Consider the following 17,388-nt stretch of genomic DNA (forward strand, 5'->3'; position numbering starts at 1 on the left):
CCATGACCAGGGGATAACGGAGTGATGGCAGAACTTCAATACTCTCTTTGCTTGGCTTTACTGTGCTGTTATGTGATTGTCAACCTCAGATCTTCCAAAGCAGCATAAGAAACACAAGATACATAATTGTATAGTCTGGGACTTCTGGTGCAATTCACCTAGTGTAGCACCCATTGCAATACAGCTGTTGGACTGTGGTTCTGACTTGCGGAGAGATAAATTCCAAAACTGTTGGTTGGCACCAAGAGGTCATGCATGAGGCTCTGTCCAGCTCTAAGAAAACAGGCAATTTTAAGTTTAAACTGAACTGACAGACACACTGAAACTGATGTCAGTTCCACACTCAAGGTGAAAGCAAATAATCCTATTTGAAACTTCCTTTGGAAAAGAAAATCCCAGAAAATCTTTAGTTTTTGTAAATATTGGATGCTTCGTTTGTTGTATCACAAACAAAAAAGACCGGGCCAGCTGGACGGCATATAAAACCATAAAAAATTAGAGAGTTAAGAAAAGAAGTCCCGGTAAAAGCAAAAAGTAGCCCGAGTTCATCCTCGGTATTACTGTCTCTGTGCGTACACAAAATAAACACAAACAACAATATCCCAATACTGCAGTTTGTCTTGGCACTTTGCTCTTCCTCTAGAAAAGTCCCTGTATATATTAGTGTCTGTTTAACACCACGTGAAATAAAAACAAGGCTGGGAATTTTGGAGTGGCAACTAGAAGTAAGATGAATAGAATATGGTCAAATAAAACAAAACGTCACGGCTGTTGAAAGAAAGGAAGATTATCAAATATTGTGTATTCTGTATGTTTGGCAGTGGCGGAAGGGCCATGTTGAGTCTGAGGGTTTGTGTGTGTGTGTGTGTGTGTGTGTGTGTGTGTGTGTGTGTGTGTGTGTGTGTGTGTGTGACTGTGTGTGTGTGTGTGACTGTGTGTGTGTGTGTGTGACTGTGTGTGTGTGTGTGTGTGTGTGTGACTGTGTGTGTGTGTGTGTGTGTGTGTGTGTGTGTGTGACTGTGTGTGTGTGTGTGTTGGGGAGGGGGGTGGGGTCAAGTCTCCCTAAGACTGGGGCAGGTGTTGTCTAATAATCTCCCTGGACTGAGGGGGGATCCTGTCAGGGAAACGAATGGAAAACTCTACGATGAGGTCACCACGCTGCGATGGGCTTTTGGGTAATGGCAGGCCTTCCCCTCGTACACGCTTTACCGTTCCTGGCTTGATGATCTCGTGACACGGGAGCGATATCACACGGTTTTCCAACGTGGGAATGCTAACAGTACAGCCACACAATGCCTGGGAAGAGAGGAAAGAGCAGAGAAGGGAAGAGAAGAATAGTTAAGCATCTTTAATATAAACTACATGCCAAGGTAGATGACTTCATGTTTCCATGACCAACCAAATATCTTCAACATAAGTTTCTGTTTTGCTGCCTTTCACGGTATCATTCAAATTACACAGCACCACACATGATAAATCAGACCACTGTAAGTGTTTCTTTTGGTCTACGGAGCACATATTTTGCATTAATCAGGAAACATGACTTGGCTGGCCGTGGCTCAATTCCCAAAGAGCAGGACAGCAATGCCAGCTACTTGAGCATTGGAAATGTTTTCCGGTTTTGGACGCTGTGTATGTGTGCGCGTGTCTGAGTTGGGGGTTGCAGAGTGCAGTGCACTGGGGACTAATTTTAGCTGCGGACTCATAGCTAGAGCTAATGAAGTAAGGATTCGGCTGAGGTCGTAAATAGTTGGAGGGCTTGTCAGACGGGCTAGGGCAGGAGGTGGGGAGCCACACACACACACACACACACACACACACACACACACACACACACACACACACACACACACACACACACACACACACACACACACACACACACACACACACACACACACACACACACACACACACACACACACACACACACACACACACACACACACACACACACACACACACACACACACACACACACACACACACTCACTCACTCACTCACTCACTCACTCACTCACTCTCTCTCTCTCTCTCTCTCTCTCTCTCTCTCTCTCTCTCTCTCTCTCTCTCTCTCTCTCTCTCTCTCTCTCTCTCTCTCTCTCTCTCTCTCTCTCTCTCTCTCTCTCTCTCTCTCTCTCTCTCTCTCTCTCTCTCTCTCTCTCTCTCTCTCTCTCTCTCTCTCTCTCTCTCTCTCTCTCTCTCTCTCTCTCTCTCTCTCTCTCTCTCTCTCTCTCTCTGGGCCTTATCACAGAGCCCATTGAATCCTGTCAGAGCGTAAAGAGAGAACTTAAACTTCAGGCTGGGGGAGCTGTGGTTATCAGGAGTTCACAGGCTCATCCGGTAAGAGAACTGCACTAGATTTGCCTTGGTTAGATACAGCTGTCTGAATCAACAAATATGTGAATAAAGTTTCTGATTGATATTCTCAGTAGAGATAATTATTTTGTGGTCTTTACTTACCAAGGGAGTGATGCGATGAGCAAAAAAGAGGTTCGACTTCAAGTTTGAACTGCATCGAACCCGTTCACACCACACTGCAGTGTGCTTGAATTTCTACCTAATTAATAGTGAAACTGAGAAGTGCATCTTTGCGGATTGTTTAATACATACGTCTCTCCTTACTCGATTGAGAAAGCCAGAGAGTAAGTAGCATTGCATTGTTGTTACGACTTGAAATTAAATACCCAATCAGTGCCTCTATAGCCTGATACTCAGCCTGAATTTTCATTTTGTTTCATTTCATTATTCGCCAGAACATATATATATTTTTTAATGGGCTTGGGCGGCTAGCGATTCATCGGCTGGAGCCAGGCTAGGGCCTCTACTCTACTCGTCTTTGTAGGAATTTTCCTCATCTCATCTAGTGGGTTAATGTCAACATATAGGGGCAAATCAAGGAGTGGATAAAACATCCGAACACTGTTTTTAAGCTGAATAAACTTTGTTTTATTACTGGCACAACATTTTTACCCTTTTATTTTACAAATATTATACAAACGAACATCATTCATGATTTACATGTATTTTTTAATTATTTTTTAAGATATATATATTTTTGGCTTTATTGATAGTTTACACTTTACAGTAGACTGACAGGAAATGGGGATAGAGAAATCAGAGAATTAAGATATATATATTTTTGGCTTTATTGATAGTTTACAGTAGACTGACAGGAAATGGGGAGAGAGAGAAGGGGAGGGAGTGACACGCAGCAATGGTCATCGTGATCGGGAATGGAACCCAGGTACTAAGCACCTCTGAGGGGTAGAGAGACAGGGATGTTGTCCCTGTGATTGGAGTAGGGTGCAGGACAGGTGCTGTGCTCGAAACGTTGCCAGTAATAAAACAAAGTTCTTTTTGGAGCTTAAAAACACTGTGCGTATGTTTTATCCTTGATTCTCACCTTGATGCCTTGATGTCCAGCACCTGGCCTAAATACAGGCATAGGATGTGCACATATAGGGGTGGACATATGGAGTGTTTCTGGTTCAGTCTGGCAGAGCTGCTGCCTCACAGAATAGACAGCAACGTTTCCAAACGTGATGTCACCCTCCTTTCGAACTATATCATGCACATGACATCTACAGTACATGGTGGGTATTTGACCTATAGCACAGGAGCGTCATTTGGGGTCCAAGGGGATGGCAACTGCCAATCTTCCACCCCATAGTGTTCACGTTTAACCTCAAATGTATTTTTTTTTATGAGTATATTCTCCACCTCAACATTTTTTTCATCAGATCAATCCAATTTTAGATCGTCACTGAGTGCATCTCAGTTGGCACCGATCCATCTCAGTTGGCACCGATCCATCTACTGTACATGTGATCCATCTACTGTACATGTGATCCATCTACTGTACATGTGATCCATCTACTGTACATGTGACACGCGTTATTGACACGTGTTTGCTTGTCTTCAATCACATTACCCACTTAAAACCTGCCATCTCTATTTGATCATTCTAGCCAAACGTAAAAAATATAGAAATAGAGAAATTAGCAGATCTATAAGCGCACAATGCATCATGATCAGCTAGTTTAGCTGGCATGTTTGAAATACGGCTTAAGTGGTCACTTCTTTCCCATAAATTACTCCTCTGCTATAGCAAGCCTATGACTGGTCATGTTGATGATTGACTCATCTCCCCATTATGAACATGGTTCCATTCACTATCACAATTCACAAGTCCAGTCCAGTGGCACACAGAGTGGTTGCTATGGCACTCAACACACAGTGCCAGCTGATCTGAGGACCCGCTGATAGAATAAGCCTCAGATCAGACAATAAAGCTCTAGGAAGCATGAACGCACACAAGCACACACGCGTCAATCAACGACTAGTCAATCACTGTCGTACTGTCAGCTGTCGTAGAGAACTAAATCTTAAAGTTCCCCCTCCACATTTTTCTTGAGAAAATATTCTAAAGCTCACCTTGAAAGAAACTGGTTAAAAAGTTCCTCGGAGCCTCTGAGTTTCAGGTCCAATCTTGGCATGCATCTATTATAGAGATTGAGTAATACAACCATCACACAACAATCCCTGAAAACTAACTAACAGTCTATAGGACGGGAGTTAATCAAATGACATAGCATATGTTTGCCAGCCTAAATGATATCAGAGGTGCAGATGTGAAGTGTCGTCCATTAAGCTCTTAGAGCTCAGCAGTTACAGTTAGCACAAAACTGCGACAGGGCCTCCGCTGCTGCAAGAGGAGAGAAAGGAGATAGTAGCACTGCCTGTTCTCAATAACATCACTCTGCAAAGACTGTCTTAGTGTTTTTGATATGGTACCAGTAATAGATGTAGGTTAGTTGATAGTAAGTCAATCTGACAGTCATGCTAAGTTATATAGCTTAGCTACTACTAGTCTACTACTACTGTCATAATAATGTGCAAATTGGTACACTCAGAACTAACGTCTTGGCAGTATTTCTATGCTCTCAGATAGTCTCCCAGAAAAACAATCTCCTCTAGAAGGGAAAGTTCCTGGAGCAACAACAACAACAAACAGTCAACAAGGAGCAATTGTAAGGCGTTGGTTCCAAGAATGGCGCAATGCTTAAACTCAGGTTTAAACACGAAGTGTAGAGGCTTTCTATACAGTAAACTTGACCCGAGTTGGCTCGGTACTTGGTCTGCTCTTTTTCCCCTTTACACCAAATCTCTTCACCGACAATAGCCAATCAAGTTCACAATGCGTCAAAATGTTTGCCTCAGTCAGAATAGGGACACACATTTCCTGTGTAGTGCTGCATGATTCTTTCTCAAATGAGAATCTCGATTTTCCTCCACAAGAAGATCACGATTCTCATATGATTCAAATTTTTTCCATGAAAATATTTATTTAAAAAAGTTAAAAAACATAAACAAAAAGAGTAACTAAAATGAATTGGACAGTATACTAGTGCTGCATGGCTCTTCACAAAATTAGATTGTATAGGTGTCTGATCAGATCTCTATCATTTTTTTCGATAAATTGTGCAGCACTAGTACTGTGGCTGTGTTTTTTACTGCAGCGTTAAACATCCAGTCAGGGCATCACACCTCAGAGCTCCTGGAAGCAGAGCAGAGCAGAGTGTCTCAGTGGAACACAAGCTTTTATTTGCTTTGGATACCAATTCATCTGACCCACTTCCCTCATACCCCCCCTCTCCCTCTCGTTCTCCCTGCCTTCTCATTTCCCTCTCTCTGCTGCATCCAAATTAAGTCTCTTATGTTGGAACTGCGAGAGCATAACCTCTAATTTATTCTTCTCAGTTGAAAATCGGCTATTTTTGGTGAGCAACTATGACAAAGTATTTATGGAATATTCTGCAGTGCAAGCCCAATTACTGTGCAGGTTTAATCAAATACAAACTCGTTTAATTTGTCTACGCAGCAGTTTATTTTCCTTCACTGGACTGTCTCTATAGTGTACACAGCTTTGTGTATTTATTGTCTTCACCAAGTTGACAGGCCGGGAGTCGAAGACAATGTTTTCACCCCTGTCAATGCGCGTGTCTGTGCGTCCTTGTTTCTGTATCTCAGACACCACTGGAACGATTATTTTAGCTACAGTGATGTCAAATAAATGTGATGTCACAAAGTCGAAGGAATCTCAGAAATGTTTTGACGGAGCATGACATGCTTCAGTGGTGACAGTGAATCGTGATGTCTACTGTAGTTTTCCTGCGCTACCTCTGGGTACCGCCCAGTGGTAAATCTTCTCCAAATACAGACTGGATCAAATATAACTACTGTTAATATCATACACGAACACGATACAGAGAGCCCCCTCCCTTCCATCGGCGAACGAGTTTGTCTCATGACGTCATGTGGGTCAATACATCATCATGATAAAAAGGCAGTTCTTATATAATGTAATTCAAAATACATCTATGAGATTTTTATGCAAATTCTTTTTGGATGCACGAGTTTGACGTCAGGACTTCGGTTGAGAGGGCTCTATCGAGCAGTGGTTCCAAAACCTTTTAGCCTGTGACCCAAAAGAGAAATTATACCATCCCCCGGGCCCCAACTTAGTGAAAATAGCAGATCTACAAGCTCACAAACTTGTAGATCAGGTATTTTCACTACTTCTTAAATATTTGTTTTCTAATCTATGGAATGTCTTAGATTTTAGTTTTATTTATTCAAGAAGATTACTTAGAAAACGAATTAATTTGGTATTTATTCATGAAAACTTTAGCTTTTTTGGGAGTGTTTTTGGAATTATAATAATTAAAAATAAAATGTAGGGAAGAAAATTAAGGGACCCAAAGAAATGTGTCCATGACCCACAAATGGGTCCCGACCCACTGTTTGGGAAACAGTGCTATAGAGGGTACTTCCAAAACCACATTCACTTCTGCTCATAAGGGGTGCCACAAATGCGAAAGGTTTAACAATATGTCATAGAAATTCTATTTCCCCCTGCAGCTTCCAATCCTTGCATCCTGCTGGCTGCAACCCACGCCTGCCACAGCCCAGAAGACCTTTTCTAAGTCGCGGCTGCTTTCACAAGGAAAGCGATATGATTAAGAAACCCAGACCGTAGAAGCACAAACTCTTCTTCAAACCACTCGACTAGAGCATGAGAGGCATATGACTGGCAGCATCATTACAATTAGTTTAATTTCACAGACAGACCAGAGCTGAACTGGGCCTACTGCCCCCATAGTAGGAGCTAATTAAATGCCCTGCCAGTCACACTAATAGCAGCCCAAACTGTTGCCACCTTCACATAACAATCCATCTTTGAATGTGTTGTGTGTGTGTGTGTGTGTGTGTGTGTGTGTGTGTGTGTGTGTGTGTGTGTGTGTGTGTGTGTGTGTGTGTGTGTGTGTGTGTGTGTGCACGCTTGCGTGTCGCACGTGTGCATGTTCATGTGTGTGCGCACACACAATGTTGTGACATGCTTGAAAATAGTACAAGTGCTGTATATAATTTACAGTATGTACAATGAACGAAAGCATGTGCATGCATGCTTCTGTGTGTGAATGTGTTGTCAGATGGTACTGTAGGTGTGTATTGATACATGAAGCTAGGTGTACGGTACATACTGACTGATACAGTACATGAACATGTACTGTAGGTAGGTGTACGGACGGTATACAGTACCTACTGATACTGCCCTAATAATTGACTATACAAGAATGTCACACAAAAATAGTGAAAATACCGATCTGCAAGCTTGAGCTTGTATATAGGCAAATTTCACCATTGTAAAATGTTTTTAAGGGGCACGGTGGCGCAGTCGCCTCACAGCTAGAAGGTCCCAGGTTTGATTCCCAGCGGGGACGCTGTGGGCACTGGGCGCGTGTTCTCTCCTCCAGAGTCATCAGCGCCCATACCCTAGGACGGTGGTGTTGGCGAAAGGGCCTTTCTGTGTGGAGTTTGCATGTTCTCCCTGTGTAGGTACCAAGGAGGAACTGGTTGGAATAACGTGTTCCTTCCGCACGCTACATCATACCAGGGAAACCCCTGTCACGCGATTAGAAGCGGCCTGCTACATACATACATTGAAGATGTATGAGGTGAGGTTGGCAGAGGGAGAGTAGCGCCCAGGATTACAGCATAGGCATTGGCACCGGGTAAACATCAAAGGGTTACAAAATCGTGGGATAAACATTTAGCAAAAAATAATTATAATAATAAAAAAGGGAATGGTTTTAATTTGGTTTCCACCCAACAGCAACGATATACTGATAATGTACGTGCCAACGTGCTGTGGTGTATTTACGGTACACACTGATACATGAACATGTAGGTACTGTTAATGTACAGTATACTGTATATACATGAACATATGCATTAACAGGGTTAAGAGTGAGAGAAGGACTGTGCTTCTCCGCCGGTCACACAGGGACACCACATTCCTGCTGGCTCACTCGCACTGCAGTGACAGAGCGAATTCACTGCTCCTCAATGATCATGCACGACAGCAGGGCAACCACACTCAGACACACACTCACACACACACACACACACACACACACACACACACACACACACACACACACACACACACACACACACACACACACACACACACACACACACACACACACACACACACACACACACACACACACACACACACACACACACACACACAAAATTAAAGCGACAATACAGTTGATAGGCCTGCCTTTAGCTGTCTTCACTGAATTCCACTGCTGCACAACGTGGTGTAGATTTGAGAGACATGTGACCATGAAGATGGATAGACAGACAGATCAATTTGTTAGGTCCACAGACAGACAGACAGACAGACAGACAGAGACAGACAAGATTAGAGTAAATTAGATTAGATTGATAGACAAATCTATTGATTTGATTGATCGATCAACCAACAGACAGACAGACAGACAGACAGACAGACAGACAGACAGACAGACAGAAGGGATAGATAGATAGAAGAGCGGGCGGATCCACCCACCTCTTTCAGATTGATCTTGCAGTTATAAATGATATTGGAGCCGTCTCTATTAAAGTGGGCATGTCCTTTGTCTTTCAACACAAATGCTATGTCAGCAGGAATGTTCTCTGGGGTTTCATCCCCTTCCTTGGGGAAGGTGATCTTGGTGCCCTCCTTCCAGCCCTTCTTGATGACGATGTTGAGGATCTTGTCCTCCGTCCTCATGCTCCTGCCGTCGGGGTTGAGCCTGCGGCGGGTGATCTTCATGCGCTTGGTGCAGCCATGGAAGATCTCCTCCAGCGAGACCTTCAGCTCATGGACAACCGGTGGGTCCTGCTGCTTGTGGCTGGCCCCCAGACGCTCCGAGTGGCCGCCCCCGGCGCCGCGCCTTCGCCGGCCTTCCCCCGGGTGGCCGTTCATGCCGCCGTGGTGGAAGCCGAACTGCCGACCGAAGTGAGCGAAGTGGTCGTCCATGTCCTCCATGTCGGCGTCGTGATCCTGGTCGTTGCTGTGGTCATGGTTGTTGTGGTCGTGGTTGTTGTGGAAGGAGGAGAAACCGTTGGTGCGGCCATGGTTGCGGTTGGAGCCGAAGAACATGTCAAAGGGGTTGGAGCCCCCGAAGAAAGAGGCAAACGTGGCGTGGGGGTCTCCATGGAAGGTGTAGTGGTATGTTGAGCTGCCTGCAGGACCTGAAGAGCTGTTGCCTCCTCCTGCCTTTAAGCCTGAAAGAGGAATATGAGACTTCAATTCAATTCAATTCAATTCAATTCAATTCAATTCAATTCAATTCAATTCAATTCAATTCAATTCAATTCAATTCAATTCAATTCAATTCAATTCAATTCAATTCAATTCAATTCAATTCAATGCAATTCAATTCAATTCAATTCAATTGTCCTACCAAGACAGGTAGGATTATTTGGACAGGTAAAAAAAATACACCAGACATAAGAGTTTGGGTTAGAAATGTATATTTTGAGCAAAGAGGTTTTGGCTGGGAGGTGAGTGGAGTGGACCCAACGTGGGTGAGAGTATTCCCACAGCAGGAGGAACTGATAAGTCTGAGTACCACACTGTACAGCACACACACACACACACACCTACACATACACTCACACAAACTACGTCAGCCGCTGCTATTCATATCCCCCACCACGTTATGATCTTAGGCCTGTCTGTCTATCAAGACACCCACGCTGCTGGAGTAGAGAGCTAAAATGTGGGATGTTATGCACATATATGGGCTCCGGGTTTGTGTTAGTGACATTAAGAATCACAATGGACTCTCAAGACAACATGCACAAACTAAGGCAGAAAGAATGAAATAGAGAGGAGAGCAATCTCTCTCAGAAAGTGAGTCAGCTGCTTGCCTTCCTTCATCATATTAGGCACAGTTACTGAGCTATTTCTAAATACATCTTAATCCAGCGCAACTCCTGACCAACAAGGCTTCACTTTGAAAGCTCTCGGATCTACAGATACATTTTGTTTGACAACAGTGTCGCTTACTGCATTTTTCACTTGAAAATATGTTGAAAATATATCGTATGTGCGTACGATACTGTGATTCTGCCAATTAAATGGATAGAGAACCAGAGAGATCAGCAGACGTGCACGCACACACACACACACACTTCTCCTCACCTTCCTCTCCCAGCTGGTCATAGATCACCCTCTTCTTGGAGTCACTGAGGACCTCGTAGGCTTCTGCAATCTCCTTGAACTTCTCCTCTGCATTGGGATCCTTGTTCTTGTCAGGGTGGAAGCGGAGCGCCATGCGTCTGTAGGCCTTCTTGATCTCCTCCTCATTGGAACCCTTGGGTATGCCCAGGGCCTTGTAGTAGTCCTTCCCCATCACTATGCAGGCACACACTCTCCGGACTGGGACGACTGGGAAAACTGGGACCCCCTGACTGACTCAGGGCACACTCACTGATGGGGAGACGATACTTGATTAGAGTCCTGACCTGTATTACTCGTAGATAGTTGATTAACAGTATCTACTCAGCTATACCAGTGGTTATCAAACATTTCCATGTCAAGGACCCCCAAATTAATTAATTTGGATTATGTCGCAGACATCCATCAGAAAACATTTTGTGCCAGAGACCCCCATACAAGATTTGTGTCTTTAATTTTTTCCCCCAAATACTAGCGTATAATTACTGAAAATAGCAGATCTATAAGCTCAAAATGCTTTGTGAACTTGTCATTTTTTTTTACAAGCCAATGTATATAAGGCTCAAGTTGCTTAACTGGTATTGATGCTATATTTTGCTGGGAACCCTCCGGGACCGTCACCCCACTTTGAGAACCACTGGGCTATACACGTTGCATTCTGATTGAGGCTATCACCATTTGGTATGAGAAATAGCTCTCCTCTTGGGACAAGCGAGCCCTGCAGTGGGTAGCGCACCGTGGGGATTTCACTTCCCTCCCTGCAGGACTTGCACTACTAGGAGCAAAGCTAAAAGGATTTGAAAGACCCCCTTCATCATCCTAGCAATGGACTGGTATGTGCCGTTATGTTCATGCAAACACCTGTGCTGTCATAAAGCCCCTACAGAGACACAGAGGTTTAGTAGCCTTTGGGGACTGACAGTATTCATAATAAGAGCCCATTTGGATACATTTTACACTCTTGGGGTTAAAATTAACATTGAGGATTTTACTGTGCACAGGCTAGGCACATGCACACAGCCCAGGGATTTTAACAATAAGCTGGACAGTGATGCACGTTATGTGGGAGACAAAGGCATATTAATTCAAGTGGGGACCACTTTAGAGGAATCTAGTCAGCCATTTCTTCTAGCTGTTGCTACAGTATAGGAATATTACGTTACTATGCTACTGTTATAGTAAAAAAAAAAGGAAAATGGTCAGTGATGGAATTCCCATCACCTGATTAGGCTAGCAAAAGGCTTCTACACATTCTGGTTTGTTCATTCATAGTAGGCACACACATGTTTAAACTCCTCGGTCCTCAATTCTAATTTTAAATGGACTAATTTTAGTAATGGTTAAGCAGAAGCCCTGCTGTTCAAACAAGCAATGTGCCGTACAGTTGAGACAGACAAGCTGAATGTTGAAAATGCCTGTAGGCTCTCCTATCGTCAGCCACAACACACCGCAATGCATGCTGTTGAAAATCGAACCCAGTTGGCAAACACTGAAACACAAAAGGCGACCGAAAAAATACAAGGATCCAACGTGTGTCACGTGTCAGATCGATAAAATTATGATAGCCTGAGCCTGACACAAATATATGTAACCAATTAGTAACCAGAGAGGGATATAATAACCTTCTCTTCTTCTCAATAGGCATGGATTATGGAACACAAACACAACCACAAAATACTGCTGATAGCAACCATACATACATGTTTTGACATGGACATTGCAGGCAGGCAAGGAAAACACTCAATCAGTCTATTGCGCTAATTGTCTACAGCTAGTTTACGGAATGTATATAGGCTACAGGAGATACAAATTAAACATGATGGAATAAATATCATCAATCGTACCAGAATGGTGATGTATAAACGAGGAGTGTCAGAGAGCAGCATGGTCCGTACTGTCACAACGGCATGGTCCGGGTCTCTGCCTCACACAACACCTGCACCGGAGCCTTATTAAATGACGTCACGAAGCCGGGCACATCACCGGCTCTGAAATAGCGGATGATCAAACACTGACGTTTTACTAACCCGGGAATAAACTCTAACACCTCAGACTGCGACAACGGTGACAGCCCTGGCCTGGCCTGCAGACACACATTTTACTTATAAGCAATAATTACATTTTGGTCCCCACAGCTGCACTACAGCTCAAATTCAACAGTTAGCCTATTTTTCCTCTGTTACCTGTCCGGCGGATAAACTGTCGTGTTTAGAATACGGTAGCCTACCGAGCTTTCTTGTCTCCAGATCGCACCGATGTTTGCTGGCCTGGTCCGACTGCAATGTAGTGAGAAAAATACCCACCCTCCCTCAGCCTGTCTCCACTCCACACCCAGCCAGGGCAACAACCAGCTCCACTCTCCAGTCTCCTCCTCAAGTTCCTCAACGCAAAAAGTTTGCAGAATGTTGGATGGATAAAGTAGCCCACTCGTTAAGTAAAGTCGTGGATTAATATTTTTGATCTATCTGACCGATCATCAACTCATTTCCTTCGCAGCTCCGACTGGACGTCTGGACTCATGGACTGGTTGTTGTTGTCAGTTATACGGACGGTTCGCTCTGAGAAAAACAGACATATTTGGAGAGAGGGACTGGGAGAGAGAACAAGAGGTGGGGGGAGCAAGAGAGAGAGGGAGAGAGAGCGTTCTAGCCAGGACTGAGTTTGATAGCCCTACTCCACAGAACAAATAGTAGTTACTGTGTGTGTGTGTGTGTGTGTGTGTGTGTGTGTGTGTGTGCGCGCGCTAGAGAGTGAGTGAGAGTGAGAGAAGTAGGTATACAGGCACTGGGCAGCATACCTGATTGAGGATGTGTCAGACTCCTCAATAGACACCCACTTTTCTTGCACCTCTTCACCATTACAGGGGAGAGGAATGACTCAAAATTAAGCATTTCTGTTTTTTCTCCATTCTCACTCACTCTCTCTCTCGCGAACACGCACGCACACGCACACACACACACACACACACACACACACACACACACACACACACACACACACACACACACACACACACACACACACACACACACACACACACACACACACACACACACACACACACAAATCACATTAATAAGCTACAGGTAAACTAAAGTAGCACACTCACACTGGTGTATTGTTGGCCGCCTTCACAACTCTATCAGATATCTCTGGACAATGTCGGAGAGTGGGGACATTCCCTTGTGTCCAGCTGAGTATGTCTTTTGGCAACGTTGGGATTTGTGGTAAGTGCAGCTGTCTCATAGGAACAGCTGCTATTCAAACAGGAACATCCCTCACTCAGGCCAAGCCGCTCTGACAGATACTGTAGTACTACTACTGTATGGGAACAAGTATAAAAACCTATAAAAACCCAAGAATCCCACAAACAGGTAAACTGGATAACGTGGCATGTATTGGCGTTAATCTCTATTCATTAATAATACTTGATCACTATACGTGCACCTGACTAATTAGACTCGTATTTGTTCAGAGAGCTGGACTATGTAGCATGCAATGACACGTCATGGGTATTTTGAGTGAGATGCATGTTAATGTCAACACACAGCCACAGGACACCATCTGGTTGTGGGAGCAGGGGGCTTTGTTTGTTGTTTGATTTGTCTTCATCCTAATTGCCAATGATGATCAGTGTGAGACAGTGGGAGTTGAGTTGCTTCACGTGCTGCACTGGAACGCTCCAGGAACCATTTCTGACCCACTGCTGGTTTCCATGACAACAGGAGAACCTGCCAGACAGCAAGTCTGCTGTGCCCTTTTATCTGCCGTGACGGCCAGGCAACCCCATCGCCAGCCCTGTGCATCTGGCTGGCAAGTGTGTATATCAGGGGATGTGTGAGGATATTGTCCGTTAGGCAAATGATCATAAGATAAGTGATAAAGTAATAACATCAGGTGTCATGTAGAAGCAGAAAGGATAATCTGAATATAGGCTACTGTATGTGCAGTGTCTGTCAACTGGCCTTCCACATTGGTTATATTAATACAGTGCAACAGCAAGTATAAATCAATGTACCATTAAAAAAAAAGCACAAACATAATCTGGTACAGTGTGTCTGTGTCAGCCAATGCCTGCACTGCAAAACGCAAGAACAGGAGGCAGAGTTCATCGTGGGGGACAAACAACAGACGGGCTTCACAGAGTCCACCTGCAGGGCATTTAAAAGAGTGAGGAGGAGGAGGAAGAGATGACAGCCTGCACTATCTGTGTCTCACACAGCTTCAGAAAAAACACTGCGTCCTCCATCGCCTCGCTCAGTGCTACACTTGCTGTAACCATAGTGACCATTGTTGCTGGCCGAGTCACTGCGCTCCCAGACAGACCGAGTGGCAGACGAGGACACATGCACACGCGCGCCAACGTGCACACACCTACAAATGCAGACCTGCACTCAAAGGATCCTCCTCACCTCGGTTGTCCTTCAAACTGTTTTCATTGTTGTCTGTAGTCCAAGTCCATCATTCTCTGACACCCCCCCCCCCCCCCCCCCCTTAACTTAACCAAGTAAACTTACTCTAACTTCAAAATCCATATCCCTAGAACTACCGTTAAACCCTAAAAAAACCTCATAATTTGTTAACATAACTCTAAGTGACCCTTTTCCTCACTTATTTCTCAAATTTTTACTACCCATGTGAGGGAATATCAAAGGTGAGCCAGAAAATAACAGACAGGAGAATGGGACTAGCAGGACACTGCCAAAGACATCAAGAACTGCCAGCCAGCAAATTGGTGCTGTGGGAACCAACACACGGGCATCGATCACGAGGACGTCCCACACTAACATATGTGGATGTACTCAAGAACGACGCAGGAGCGCAAAGTACCAACGAACTGGCCAGATGTATGGAGAACCGGGACGACTGGAAGCGACGATGGACGGCTCGTCTGAGGACGACCTAGAGAGATGTGGATAATTCTCTCTCCATTTCCTGTCAGTCTGATCAAATCAGACCCGTCTGAAGTGAGTGGTGCTGTACTGTACTGTACAAGCCCTCCTCCCTGGCCTGTGTGTGTCTGTGTCTGTGCAACAGTGACACTTGGTGGTGAACAAACGCTATAACTCTATGTTCATGCTTGGACAGACAGACCCAGGGACCCAGAGACACACATAGCTGTCTATAGGAGTGGTTGCACCACTCAAACAATCATGGTCCACTACATAACATATACAGTAAAAATGCCCGTTAATCGGTAGCGGTGTACACCTACCGTAACACCGCTACAAACCTTTACTGGCCGTGTGTTTCGGTTTAGAGTAAAAACAGCTGCAATACCGCTGGGTGACTGCTGCACCACTCAGTTCACACAGGTGTGTTTTTTGAGTGGTGTAAACCACTCCTACAACTGGCTTTTGTGTGCAGAAAAAATGAGCATGGTTGCTATGTTCAAAATAATTTCTGACGTAATTAAATCACACCCGGGTGAACTGGATGACCGTATCAACCGTGCTCATTTTCTCTGCACAAAAAAAGCCAGTTGTGAAATCACATCCGGGTGTGATTTCATTACGTCAGATCAGAGCTGATCAGGCTATATAATACCTTATTACGTCAGACCACAGCTGATCATGCTATATAAAACCTTACACCACTCAGTTCACACGGGTGTGATTTTTTCACACACCGGCTGTGGCTCAGGAGGTAGAGCAGGTCGTCCAATGATCCATGGGTCGGCGGTTCGAATCCCGGCTCCTCCTGTCTACATGTCGAAGTGTCCTTGGGCAAGACACTGAACCCCAAATTGCTCCCGATGTGCTGGTTGGTACCTTGCATGGCTTCCGCCGCAATCGGTGTATGAATGTGTGTGTGAATGGGTGAATGTAATGCACAATCTATGTAAAGCGCCTTGGATAAAGGCGCTATATAAAAATGCACCATTTACACGGGTGTGATTTTTTTTTCCTTATACCTGCGGTCCCCAAGGCTACTTTAACATTGGCATCCCAATTTTGGGCATGTCATTATAGGCACAAAAAAACAGAACTGAAAGTTTTTAGTAAATAGTTCATCAACAATCTCACAACACATTGCACCGTATGTTTGTAGGTTTGCTATCGAAGTAATTTAGCATTTGTATGTGGTCAAGTGGCCGCTAAGCAGTTAAATGGGGCACTGACCATATCCCATAATCACTCTCTAGATCTATTCATTATATGCGACTGTGTGTGTGTGTGTGTGCGCGCGCATTTTACATAGCGCCTTTATCCAAGGCGCTTTACATAGATTGTGCATTACATTCATACAATTACATTTCGGCAAGCGACCCCCATCATACAACAAAGTATGCATTAAGCGTTACAGATGTCGTGATTAACCACGACAGAAGACAGTGAGAGTGAGGAGGAGTGAAACTCGGGCCCCTCAGGGCCAAAGCAGAGCAGAGCACCGGCCTTGTTTGGGGTCGGTTGAAGAATCTTATCAGGAATCACAGTCTGTTTAGTGTTGTCTCTACCCTAGGTACATCAGATAAGAGTAGTGCATTAGTAAACCACTGATTAACGTTCTACATGTCTGCGCCTGTCACTCTACATGACTACATGTAGAGTATATGTTCTAATGTGCAATGTACGCACATGGTGTTTTTTTGATTTTTGTACACTGTGTGGATGTAAGTCTGAGAGTTAATACTTACATGAATACAAACACAACACCTTGTGGTGGCAATTACCTCACTGTCATGTACACATCCCAGTGTGAATGTAAATTAGCTTATGACTAAAGGTGCTTGCACACCGGCCGCATTTTTCGGAAATCCGATGGAGAAACGCCGCTTAAAAATCCGAATTCGCGCTCGGTGT

At 44.4% G+C, this 17,388-nt stretch overlaps 1 protein-coding gene across 4 annotated transcripts; it reads right to left on the reverse strand.

Moving 5' to 3' along the window:
- Positions 1-1,043: 1,043 nt before the first annotated feature.
- dnajb5 (DnaJ heat shock protein family (Hsp40) member B5) lies at positions 1,044-13,431 on the reverse strand. Of its 4 annotated transcripts, none has more exons than XM_079515242.1 (4): positions 13,383-13,431; positions 10,550-10,837; positions 8,927-9,627; positions 1,044-1,296 (listed from the first exon to the last, which is right to left on the reverse strand). In XM_079515242.1, the coding sequence occupies exons 2-4, from the start codon at positions 10,758-10,760 to the stop codon at positions 1,063-1,065; spliced, it is 1,146 nt and encodes a 381-aa protein (XP_079371368.1). In that variant the 5' UTR covers positions 10,761-10,837; positions 13,383-13,431; the 3' UTR covers positions 1,044-1,062. The 4 variants fall into 4 exon arrangements, with proteins under 4 accessions (XP_079371368.1, XP_079371367.1, XP_079371366.1 ...); XM_079515241.1 differs by lacking the exon at positions 13,383-13,431 and adding an exon at positions 12,889-13,267; XM_079515240.1 differs by lacking the exon at positions 13,383-13,431 and adding an exon at positions 12,813-12,912.
- Between the last annotated feature and the right edge of the window lie 3,957 nt (positions 13,432-17,388).

This window comes from Electrona antarctica (assembly GCF_951216825.1).
Source record: "Electrona antarctica genome assembly, chromosome: 12".
Lineage (NCBI taxonomy): Eukaryota > Metazoa > Chordata > Actinopteri > Myctophiformes > Myctophidae > Electrona > Electrona antarctica.